Source organism: Rissa tridactyla, chromosome 1, assembly GCF_028500815.1.
Source record: "Rissa tridactyla isolate bRisTri1 chromosome 1, bRisTri1.patW.cur.20221130, whole genome shotgun sequence".
Classification (NCBI taxonomy): Eukaryota; Metazoa; Chordata; class Aves; order Charadriiformes; family Laridae; genus Rissa; species Rissa tridactyla.
Window position 1 is genome coordinate 7,742,325 of NC_071466.1, and position 12,122 is coordinate 7,754,446.

The 12,122-nt window shown below is 45.0% G+C and overlaps 1 protein-coding gene across 6 annotated transcripts in view; it reads right to left on the minus strand.

The window, feature by feature from the left end:
• GDPD5 (glycerophosphodiester phosphodiesterase domain containing 5) overlaps nt 1–12,122 on the minus strand; it is a 193,796-nt gene that overhangs the window by 24,353 nt on the left and 157,321 nt on the right. For all 6 annotated transcript variants that reach the window (XM_054188891.1, XM_054188892.1, XM_054188893.1 and 3 more), the window contains one exon: nt 11,546–11,691. In XM_054188891.1, coding sequence (XP_054044866.1) covers nt 11,546–11,691 — 146 coding nt within the window. The remainder of the gene's footprint in view (nt 1–11,545; nt 11,692–12,122) is intronic.

The following is a 12,122-nucleotide window of genomic DNA, read 5'->3' on the forward strand; positions in this document are numbered from 1 at the left end:
CTACTTTTCTATGCAAACAGTGACTACAATGCCATTATAGAAAGAAGAAAGTCCATAAACCAGGGTATTATCCATACCATGGAGAACAACTAGATGGCAGGTTGTTGCACATATTCTATTTCCACATCTACTCATTCAATAAACTCATACTATTACATCTAAAAATCAGTTGATTTCTCTAATAACAAATGTTCCAGTTAGTTTTAACAATTTGAAAAATAGCCTTAAGCCTAGAAAATTTATCCCTACAGCTACCACAGATAAGGACTCAAATTTTATTTCAAATTCCTTCCTGTTGAATGGAGCAGATGGTAACAGAATTCGGGTTTGTTTAAAAAAACACAGTGTAAAGACAAATACTTTGTTTTTCTACACAACCAGTACAGTATAGCAAGTCCCCAAAATGTCCATAAACCAACAACAAGCAGACCATAAAAAAACCCAGATAACTGTGGAGAGAAAACCTGGCAGGTGTTCTGCACTGAAACATGAACACATCAAAATAAAGCTATTTTTAAAAATCGTTTTCTTTTTTCCAATTTTGCTTTCACGTTTAGAGCACCTGTAACATTCTGCTTTTCCACTCATCTCTGCCACCACCAAGACCAGTAAGTTTCCATCAAGACACAATGAGCATTCACAACCCATGATTTTCAGGAATTACTCAGGGTTTGGAAAGAGGAATAATTAAGAACAAAGGCCTAAATGCGCCGTGCAAGCAACATGCCAAATAAATACAAAGAACTGCTCAGACTTCGAGGTGTCTCTGAAAAATCATTCGTTTTCTTATTAGCTGATCACCTTACATGCTCAGGTCAGCAAATCTTTGGGGTAAAATAATCGGACCAAATGTCACCAACACAACCTTCACATAGCTCCGGTATCTCTCTTCTGAATTCCTCTGGCTCAAGCCACACATCAATACTAGTTCATTTTTCTGTTTGTTCAACACAGGGGTACGTACTCTTCCTAAAAAAGCTCCCAATCAAAGCCTGACTTGTCTAGGAGAAGACAGAGACAACGCCCCCATCACAGCCTCTTGTACAGCCCAGCACTGGGTCACGCAAGGTCAAGCTAAAAATGCTTTTTGCAATATAGTCACGATGCCCAGAGCTGTCAGCAGGGAGCAGCAGCCACATAAAGATCTAGAGGTCTCATACAGGCAGGCCTGCTCCATCTCCTTGGGTTGCTTTCAGCATCTCGGCTTTCCTCCTGCAAGTAGCTCAGGTTTCCTCAGGATAACACTGCAAGGCAATCCTCTCCGTACGGAACAATGCTCAATATTTGCTTTCAGAGACCGCAGCAATCACAAGGAAATAAAGTGGAGACAGCTGAGCTAGAGAAACCGAAGGGCAATGCAAGACCAGCAGCCTGAGTCACGAAAGGTTGCTGGGTGGATGCCATGCGAGTCCCAACTCAAGATGTGACACCACATCAAGCAGCAATGGAAACCATGCCCCTATAAGCAGTCTCGTCAGGGATACAGACACACAAGGAATAGAAAATGCAGCGTGTTGAGTTGTAAATTATCTCTCAGGCTAAGGGAGACTGAAAAGGGAAAGCTGGACTACCTCCACCAGGTAATCAATGTAAAACCCAACGACATGGGTAGGGCGACGCTGCTGTTACCCGCCTACACAATGAAGAGCTCATGTTTCACAAATCAGGGCTAATGAAGGCAAACAAGTGTGGCTACAACAGTATTCCACCCCTGCAGAGGGGGACCAGCATAACCACGGTCTTCTCATGTCTTACCTGCGCACCAAACCCTGGCACAGCAGAATCCCAACCCATAGACGGCACAGGCTCTGCTGTTTGATAACAAGATTAAAAATGCTTCTTGCCTCTTCCCAGTGTATTTCAGTTCCTGCAGGGCCATGGTCAAGCCTTGCTTGGACACCATCCCTCCCGAGATGCAGCTGGTTTGAGATTCAGAGGAAGCTTTAACCTAAATGACAGGGGAGCCCCAGCCACCGCTGCCGGAGGCACGCGAAGGAAGCACAGAGCCAAACAGATCGGAGGTGGCAAGCCGATACGCGAAGGCCTCCCTCAGCTGCACCGGGGAAAAGTAAATTTAGACAGAGCTGAGACTGCACACAGAGGCAATAGATAAAAGCCAAATAGGAAAACAGCCTTTTGGGGCTGGAATTTGTTTGCCAGACTGGACAAATTTGACCACATAAAGGTGATATTCTTAGTAGATAGTGATGTTCTTAAAGATAGTAGCAATGTAAGTAGCACTGCATCTTGGGGTCAGTGCTAAAATACAGGTTGCAGTGAGTTAAAAACCTGAGATTTTCTTTAAGTTTTAAAACTCAGTGCACTATGACTGTCCCATCCTCAGCACTCAGACAGATGCCACTGAGCTTAACCCCATGGAGAGACGAACTCAGCCCCAGGAGCAGAATATCCCAGTCCTGCCTCATCTCTAGCCCCTACAGAGCCTGCAGATCACACTTCACCCTTCAAGAAAGGCAAAACCTAACTGGACTCCACCAGGGCTACAATGCAGCTGCTCAGATATGAGGCACATCCATTCCCTTCCCAGATGTGTATTGAAAGCTTCAGCTGTGCAGAGGAAGCAGCATTTTAAAACTGTTCTAAGGACAGGCTGACATTTAAGGTCCGACAGTCCAAATACACACTCAGGAGCTGTAACGTCATCTTCATCACGCTACCACTGGAAGTCAAGAGCACCCTCTTGAAGAGCATCACAGATGGATGAACATCTCTGGCTGCTCTGAATCAGTGAACAGCACAGACGTCAGCAGAAGTGCTCTCCATAACACCGTGCCCCACAATGGCATAGAATCATAGAATGGTTTGGGTTGGAAGGGACGTTAAAGATCATCTCGTTCCAACCCCCTTCCATGGGCAGGGACACCTCCCACTAGACCAGGTTGCTCCAAGCCCCGGCCAGCCTGGCCTTGAACCCCTCCAGGGATGGGGCAGCCACAGCTTCTCTGGGCAACCTGGGCCAGGGGCTCACCACCCTCAAAGTGAAAAATTTCTCCCTGATATTTAATCTAAATCTACCCCCTTTCAGTTTTAAGCCCTCATCCTATCACTACATGTCCTTGTAAAAAAGTCCCTCTCCAGCTTTCTTTCAGGCACCCTTCAGGTACTGGAAAGCTGCTGTAAGGTCTCCCCGGAGTCTTCTCTTTTCCAGGCTGAACAACCCCAAATCTCTCAGCCTGTCCTTATAGCAGAGGGGCTCCAGCCCTCTGATCATCTTCATGCCCTCCCTCTGGACCCGCTTCAACAGGTCCATGTCGTTCTTATGTTGACCTGCGCTGTTGGCATGTGCTGGGTAGTCTCTATAACATCACAATGCTATTACTTGACAGCCCGATTCCCTCTGTAGTCAGAAGCTTTTGAAAAGTAGATTATAAGCCCTCAAGGCAAAGACGTCACCTTCCTATGAGCATGTGGTGGTTAAGCTCCTAACCTGGCCAGAGCCAGTCACCCTGATATAAATAATTGCTTCTCCAAATAAGCCCATCATCCATGCAGAAGGCTGTCCTCCCCCTGTTTCTAAACCTCTCGGTCGATTCTAGCCTTGAGGGGACTGAACAAGCCACTCACACCAATGACATAACCCAGTAAAGGTCAACCAGAAAGCCAGGAAAGAAAATTTAACCCTGTCCCCTAAAATCAGATGCTGCCTATACCTGGAGGCTCCCCTGGCACCACTTTGGCGGCAGGATCTCTCTGTGCCATGAGTTCGTATCTCTTACAATGTTTTTTGTGAAAAGAGAGAATCTGAATAACAGATATTTCCATCATTCCAGCCTGCCTCTGTCTCCCTTCAAGAAAGAGGGAGCAGAAGCCCCAGATTCAGTATGTTTACAGCAGAGATGCGTCCAAGCAGGACAGTTGCTGGTACAGAAATAACTTGCTGTGATTAGTGCTGATTTTTCTTTTTTTTACAAAAAAGGTTTTACAGCAAAACTGCAAGAACTAAACAAGTGCATAATCTTTCTGCTTGTATTTCTCTCTGTCTCCCTCCAGTTTCTTTGATGGATTTTCCTCCTTGATACAATACATTCAGGCACGCTATGTCTAAAACTCAAATCCAGGTTTGCAGTGACCTGGTGCAATGGGACACAACCCATTTCTTGAGAAACCAGTGCTGATGTGAAAGAAGTCTTGGGGCTGAAAGCAATGATTTCACTCCAAAGCCTCTGCCCTGTATAAACCACGCCAACATCCACTGAAAGCCACAGACAGATGCCACACAGGGTTTCTAGAAGCTATTCCTTCTCTTCTCACTTAGTTTGATAGGCTCATCCCTTGTAAAAATCAGGCTACTATTCATTTCTTCCTGCTACAGAGATGCAGCAATGAATTTCTAGAAAATTACCCATGGATGAACTCATTTTGACTATTTTTGTGCTCAGAAGTCAATTGCAAAGGCTTTCAAATGGAGTCAAGAGCTTTGGACCTTCCTTAATAAAGATTACAAAAGGGTGTTAGTTAGAGCAGTGCAGCCTTGCTACAGCTGGACATCGCTAAACTGTATTTTCCCCCTAATTAGCCACTTCGCAAGGCCTTCAGAAATAAAAATCACTGCATCATTTGCATGTTGGGGAGGCTAATGAAGAAGCTTGCACAGAAGAACCAAATTTGTTCCAAAGTATAACCTCTGTCATTGTGCGCTGAGCTGGACTGAAGGATTTGATCTTTGCTTCATCGAGAAGCTTTAAGGATATTTTCTCATCCTTTTAGAAACATGAGCATCATTTAAAGTATTTCTCAGTTTTCCCTCCCTTATCTCTCCTTTCCAATATCAATTTCCTCATGGGCCAATAACTGGACTGAAAACACAAGGCATGATACCTGAAAAAACGGTATTTTCCTTCCTGTAAAAAGATGCTCTTTGGAAGTTCCCAGTATGGGACTTAGTGTGGGATCTGCCAGTACGTTGATTTCAGCATTAGTGTCCCATCATGCCAGCTCACTATAAGGCAATAATGGTAGTGTTTAAAAAATAGGATAAAATGTATCTTTAATCCCTAAGAATTCAAGGTATTTTAGAGAGCATCCACATCCAACGCTTCTGGAAACTGCTCAACTAGACTGAAAGGAAGGGGAAAAAGCACAAAACAGAAAGAGTTAAAAAATAAAGGATTGCCTTGCACAACTGGATAAACTCAAAAGCAAAAAGCCATTACAAATTTAATAACTAGATATAGGAGATGAGACCTCATTATTGTTGCACAGCTCACAAAAAAAAGCTGAGGCTTGATTTAATGAAAGACTACCTAAGCCTACATAGATTTATTTCAGTGAACACGAGCCTTTCTCCAGGTCTGACTGAAGATGCTAATTGTGATTGTTTGTTACTATTGATCAGACCAGCAGACAGGTTAATTGGCCATATCTTTAATAGGTTGGTGTGCGTAAGACGTACAGCAAACCAAACGCTTCTTGATTTCAGCAGCAAACACCAAAGCGCTTCAGAGCCCTGAAAAAAAAAAGCCATCCCAAATAGGTGGTGGCAAAGTTTTGGTACCCAAGATGAAATAAAGGCCCTCAAAACAACTAAGAAAACAAAACCCTAAAACAATAGAAAGAAATCACCAGTTCTTCATTAGCTGAAAGGTCTCCAATAAGCCACATTCCACAACCAGAAGTCTTCATTACTGATTCTATCGATAGTTGGTACCACAAGACCACAAAACAGCATCTCTGTGAGAACACCAACGTATATTGGGGGCTTCACCTTCAGGTGTCAAAAAAAAATAATTAAATAATTAACTCCACATATGCACAGCCATATTTGCTGGAATTTTCCCGGGAACAACACAACACACTCCTTGTCGAGGCAAAACATTCCCGTGCAGTAACCCAACAGGCAAATCCTAAGTGCAATTAAACGTTGGCCGCCCACCAAGGTACTTTGTCCCAGCAATGGGTACTTTTCCACTCCGGAGTTGTGCAAAGCCAATGAGTCAGCACCGCCGAAAAATGATCCTCCCAGCACGGTGCCTGTGCTCAGCAAGGAAATGGACTTTGTCTGCCATGCAGGAAGGAGCCCAACGGCATGAGCGCCACACGGGCAGCTGTTTCGGCACAGTCTTTCTCAGTCCTGTTAAGACCTGCCAAAAACCAGCTGTATGGGTGGTTTGCCAAAAGCGTTTATTTCGATGCTATTTGTAGCCTCCAGCTCTGAAGTCAAGAGCTGTTCTTGCCTCCGACATGCTTGGAAGGTTTCCACAGGTTTAGCCTGTTTTTAGACCAACCAGTAGCTTTTTGGTCCCAGTAATGGGAGGTGAGCTTCTAGGCTTCATGAAGGTTTCCAAGGAGAGACATACAGTTTTTGCTCAGATAAGTCCTTGCTATTATTAATCCTTTGGGTGATTTACCTACAATTTGAGATCAAAGACCATCATGATGAGCCTAATTATTTTTATAAGGACTGTATATTTAGGACTAACAATGTAAAAGCAAGTAGGATTCAACATTATGGACAGCACCTTCTTCAGATCCTGAAACCAAAGACAACCTGCCTCAACCTGAAGTACCATGTGAGGAAAGACATTTGAGAGAAGACTTTAAAGGTGCAAATGGCAGTAGGTGTTGGTGTCCTACTGGATGAAGTTCCTTGTTTCCATCTCAGGTTTGGGCCCAGCTTTTACATTCTACCCTTGTTGTGGCGTATCCTCAGCATAAATGGCATATTTACCATCATAAGGAGAAGATAGTCAAATCTATCGCCATTGAAGACAAAATGCAACTAAATTTCTCCAAGAAGAATAAAAAGATGGAAGACCAAAGACAACAGACACTTGCTCATAAAGCCATCTGAAAAGTTTAACATATTGACATGCAAAATTTACAGAGAATCCCATCTCACACTTTGGGGTGTCAGACAATTCTTGTACCCATCAGGACAAGACCCTTTCAAACCAACAGACATCAAGTGAGGGCTGGAGCCCTCAATTCCCAGCACATTGCTGCCACAGCCCTGATGCTCTCCTGATGGGAGTCCAAAAGGACAGAAACTGATCTTGAGCCTGAATAATTCATTTTAAAAGAGCCTTTGAAAAGAAATTGATTGATTAACTACATGCCTGCTAAGAGAAAAGGTTTTCAGATAGCACCCTGATGGGAATGGACATTTAGCATAGCGAGAAGTGGGCATGACTGGATGATATTTAGGCAAGAGAAGGTACAAGAAGCCATGCAGAAGCCTTTCTAGCAGTGAATTAAAGTTCCTGGGGGAATGGGATGATACCAAAGGGACATAGCTTAGAGGAGCACTACCACTACAGACAAATGGTCAGCCAGCGTGGAACCAGTAGCTCCCCTGTAGTGCAAAAAGCCACACTTCATCTGGGTAGAGATGACAAGATAGTTTCTGATTTTCTCTTGCTACTTAAAATGCAAGGACTTTTTCCCCTCCTCCAGTGTTTCAAGGTAAATTATACAAGCCATATGGCCTCTGTTCATCACTTTTTTCCTCCACAGGAGGACGACAGCAGTTGAGTCACACTCACACAGATGCTATGAATGTTGGTCTTAAAGATCCTAAAGGGACAAGAGGAGACAGGGTATGTTGGATGAGGCTTTGAGCAGTCTGGTCTAGTGGGAGGTGTCCCTGCTCAAAGCAGGGGGGTTGGAACGAGACGATCTTTAAGGCCCTTTCCAACTCTAACCATTCTGTGACTCTGTGATATGTGCACACATAGAGGAAAGCAGGCTCTGGAGCACAAAGGAAGATCATTGACCCTGTTTGAGGAGCAGGCTGCATGCACTGATGGATCAGCATCCCTCAGTACTGTATCCCTCAGGAAGCGCACACATCTACAGCTTTCCTGGGAAACTCTCAGTTTCACCATCTTTTGCCCCGTACACCATATGCCACGTCCCCAACAAATCCTTTCTTCCAGGCCTACAAGAATCTTCAGCCACCCCATGGATCTCCTTTGCTGGCTTTTGTCAGAAGAGCACTCAGTTGCATTTGTGTCTTTCTGTTATAAGAGCATTAGATGTACAAATGCAATATTACAAACCCCGTCCCACCAGACAACTGAAGCAACCAGCTATATCAAGCTCCACCAGAGAGCATGTTGTCTGCACAGCAAATCACATTTGTCTTGCTTCAGGAGATTTGAAGGCAAATGTTGCATCGCTTTTTATCATCTCCAGTCCCACTAAGATTTAGTTTCACCTCAGGTCCCAAACTCCCAGGCTCTGCAGACTTTTGATCTTGACTTTGCCCAAGGGAGGATGTCTGTGTCCTACAGCCCAGTCTCCAGACTCTTCCCTTGGGCTATTTCCTCCTCCCCAGCTCCACTTGGCCATTTCTCCAAAATAAATATGCATACAGTTGGGCTCAACAGCAAAAAGCATAGCAAGCAGCCCTGTGAATCACGACCCTGTAGGTAAAATGCTTAATTTACTTAATTTTTTTCTTCCCCTTTTTCTTTTCCATAGAATTAAGTTGGAAGGGACCTTTAAGATCATCAAGTCCAACCATCAACCTAATTTTGACAAAAAGCATCACTAACCCATGTCCCTCAGCACCACGTCTGCATGGCTTTTAAATACCTCCAGGGATGGCGACTCCACCTTGCCCCTGGGCAGCCTGTTCTAATGCTTGATAACCCCTTCAGTGAAGAAATTTCTCCTAATATCCATCCTAAACCTCCCCTGGCGCAACTTGAGGCCGTTTCCTCTTGTCCCACGGCCTGTTCCTTGGGAGAAGAGACCAACCCCCCCTGGCTACCCCCTCCTTTCAGGGAGTTGCAGAGAGCGAGAAGGTCTCCCCTCAGCCTCCTTTTCTCCAGGCTGAACACCCCCAGCTCCCTCAGCCACTCCTCACAAGACTTGTGCTCCAGACCCCTCACCAGCTGCGTTGCCCTTCTCAGGACATGCTCCAGCACCTCAATGTCTGTCTTGTAGTTCCTTCTGGCAAGGCTTTAAACCTATTAGTTTCCAAGCAGATAACATAGAATCATAGAATTGTTAGGGTTGGAAGGGACCTTAAAGATCATCTAGTTCCAACCCCCCTGCCATAGGCAGGGACACCTCCCACTAGATCAGGTTGCTCAGAGCCCCATCCAACCCGGCCTTAAAAGCTTCCAGGCATGGGGCTTCCACCACCTCTCTGGGCAACCTGTTCCAATGTCTCACCACCCTCATGGTGAAGAACTTCTTCCTAACGTCCAGTCTGAATCGACCCATCTCTAGTTTTAATCCATTCCCTCTAGTCCTACCATTCCCCGACATCCTAAAAAGTCCCTCCCCAGCTTTCTTGTAGGCCCCCTTAAGATACTGGTAGGTCCCTATAAGGTCTCATCAGAGCCTTCTTTTCTCCAGACTGAACAACCCCAACTCCTTCAGTCTGTCCCCATAGCAGAGGTGCTCCAGCCCTCTGATCATCCTCGTGGCCCTTAATATGATTTAGTACAACCTGAAGACTTGCACTGGAGGTGGAGCTCTTCGAATTCAAGGTGACATTTGATGCAGTGAAAAGCTGGGCATGGATGGAAGTAGGTTCTGACAAGGTTCTGACCATCTCCCTCTGGTCACCGTCTTTCTTAGCCCATTCTCAGCTTTGCCATTCAAGGGCACAGTCAGAAGACACTCACTACACACACAGCAAAGGCAAAGCAGTTGGATAAACCTAGTGCCAACTCATCATGGAACATGCAGACTATTGCTTGGAGGCTGGAACAAGGCTTGCTAGTCTCTGATCTTGCTTCTTGCAGGCTTCGGAGAAAACCATCTGCTGTTAACAGACAACCAGCTCTATGTATCAGGGAATGGTGAAGGGGAGGGATGCACCCTGCTGAACACCACCTGGGCCATAGCTCCAACATGCAGCACTGAGTGTCCTCCTCCACCACCACTCTTCATGAAGTTTTGCAGCCCTCTGCACCTTAACGTACAAGCAGCATCTTAGAATCATAAAATCATTATGGTTGGTGGTTGGAAGAGACCTTTAAGATCATCAAGTCCAACCATTAACTTCGCACTGCCAAGTTACTACTAAACCATGTCCCTCAGCACTCCACCTACACATCTTCTCCCTAGATAGGTTTATTCCATGCTGCAAGGAGTGTTTGTTGGCTCCAAGGAAGAACATGAAGGAAAGCAAAGGACCAAGTCTCTGCTGGGAGTCTTGCTCCATGTAAGGCTTATGTAAATTATCTGCAAAATAGAAGGCATTTGTCTGCTGCTTAATTTTTTTAGAAGGCTAGAGGGTGTACGCTGGCCTGGAAACCGCACAGGAAGAAAATCTCCTAACAGGTTTTGTGATTTCGTGCCATGAAGAAAGCACAGGTTCTCACTTGGCTTCTTCCGGCCTTCATGGTTGGTACAAACTCAGTAGGACAGGAAAAAGCATTTATCATGCCCAGAACTTCATTCCACCACCCACAGAGGCAATATAGTTAAGAGTGACACAAGTGAAGCTGGCATTTCAAGGATTCCTTAAAGAAAGGAATCATTAAAAATAAAGAGAACTAAAATAAAATACTTCTGTGTCATGACAGGTGCTTATCTCACCTAGCAAACTCCTAGTGCACACTCTTGGACTTGGAGATGAGCTCAAGCACGCCAAATAAGCATGCCAAATAAGCATGCTCAAGCATGCCAAATAAGTTCTGACAGTCTATATAGATATTTTTTTCTGCTTTGAATATCAGAAAAAAGTTAGTTGGATGCCTTAAAAAAAAAAAACAAACACATTTGCAAGGCCAGTGCCTACACTGCAGTATACTATCTTGTCTGAAGTCAACCAACCAGCAGAGACACATGGAGATACCACTGTACAACAGACCTAGGTAAAGAAGAACCCAAACGAGAGACCCAGACCAGTATGACCAAACACTGCAGGACAGATTTATCCAAGCCCAGAGCTGAGCCCAAGCTGACATGCTCCATCTTTAGCCTGAACATGTCCAGAGACCTTGGAGAAGAAAGGACGACATTATTATGATTTCAAAGTCTACCCAGAGGCAGATGACAGGAATGTTTCGTCACCTCACACAGTCTCATGATGATCTGCAATGCAAGAGTACCATGCAGTCATGTAGGGTCAGCACAGCTTGTTTGTTTGTTTTTGCACATTGCCACATACTCAAGGCATCTTGCTGCGAGCTGAGTTTAACCACTGCTGGTGAGGTCCTGCAAAGGACATGAAGACTGAGCCACAAGCTCTAAACAAAAAAAAAAAAAAAAAAATAAACAAGAAAAGTCACAAACAACTACTGCTCCAGCTCAAGGGCCAAGCCTGGAGAGCAAAAACCAGCAGAACTAGCAGCCAGGAAAATGCAATGGCACAAACCACCCTGAGCAAGGCAAGGCCTGTCCTTTTGTTCATAAAGCATCTAGAACGTCTGGGGCCTCACTTGACTCTGGGTTCACATACTGATTTACCACCACAGTAATTCTAGCCAGGAGGGGTGTTTCAAAGTTATATTTGTCGTATATATTCTCTGGAGAGCAGCCTGGAGACCAGCAGATCTGGTACCATCCTTTACACAGGCAGAAGAGTCAGACAACGCGGTATTAAACAATTAAGCCTACTCACCATCGGTGCTCCGCGGTGACCTATAATGGCTGGCTTTGGTCCCAGAGCCTTCTTCTCCATTATGCAAGGGGACGAGATGGTGAGGGGGATGAGGTAAAGTGCAACTACAACTGCGAGGTATGCAGTGAACATCAGCATCTGAGAAGCTGAGAGGGAAAGAGAGAGAAAGAGCTGGTGAAAAGGTTGGTCCTGACCTCCTCACACCACAGGAGCAAAGTCAAGGAACCTTCATCTTCCTCAAGAGGAGAGACTGGTCTACAGCCACTGTCCCGAGTCTTTAGGGAAAAACATATTCCAGTTAAAATAATCTCTTTGAGCTAATCAAGTCCTGAGGGGGGGGTGGGGGTGGTGTGGTTCACTTCATTTTATATGGGGGAAACAAAAAGTTAAGCGAATTGCTTAAAGTCCCAGCCACGAAGACCAAAACACTGCTGATTTCCGGCCCTTTGGGTGGGACAGCACCAAGTTTTGCCCTGCCTGACAGCAGAAATAGATCACCAGTTACACATATCTACAAATAAGTCACAGCACCATGTGGGGGTGCATTTAATATCACCTGGGTTTACATCACTTGTGT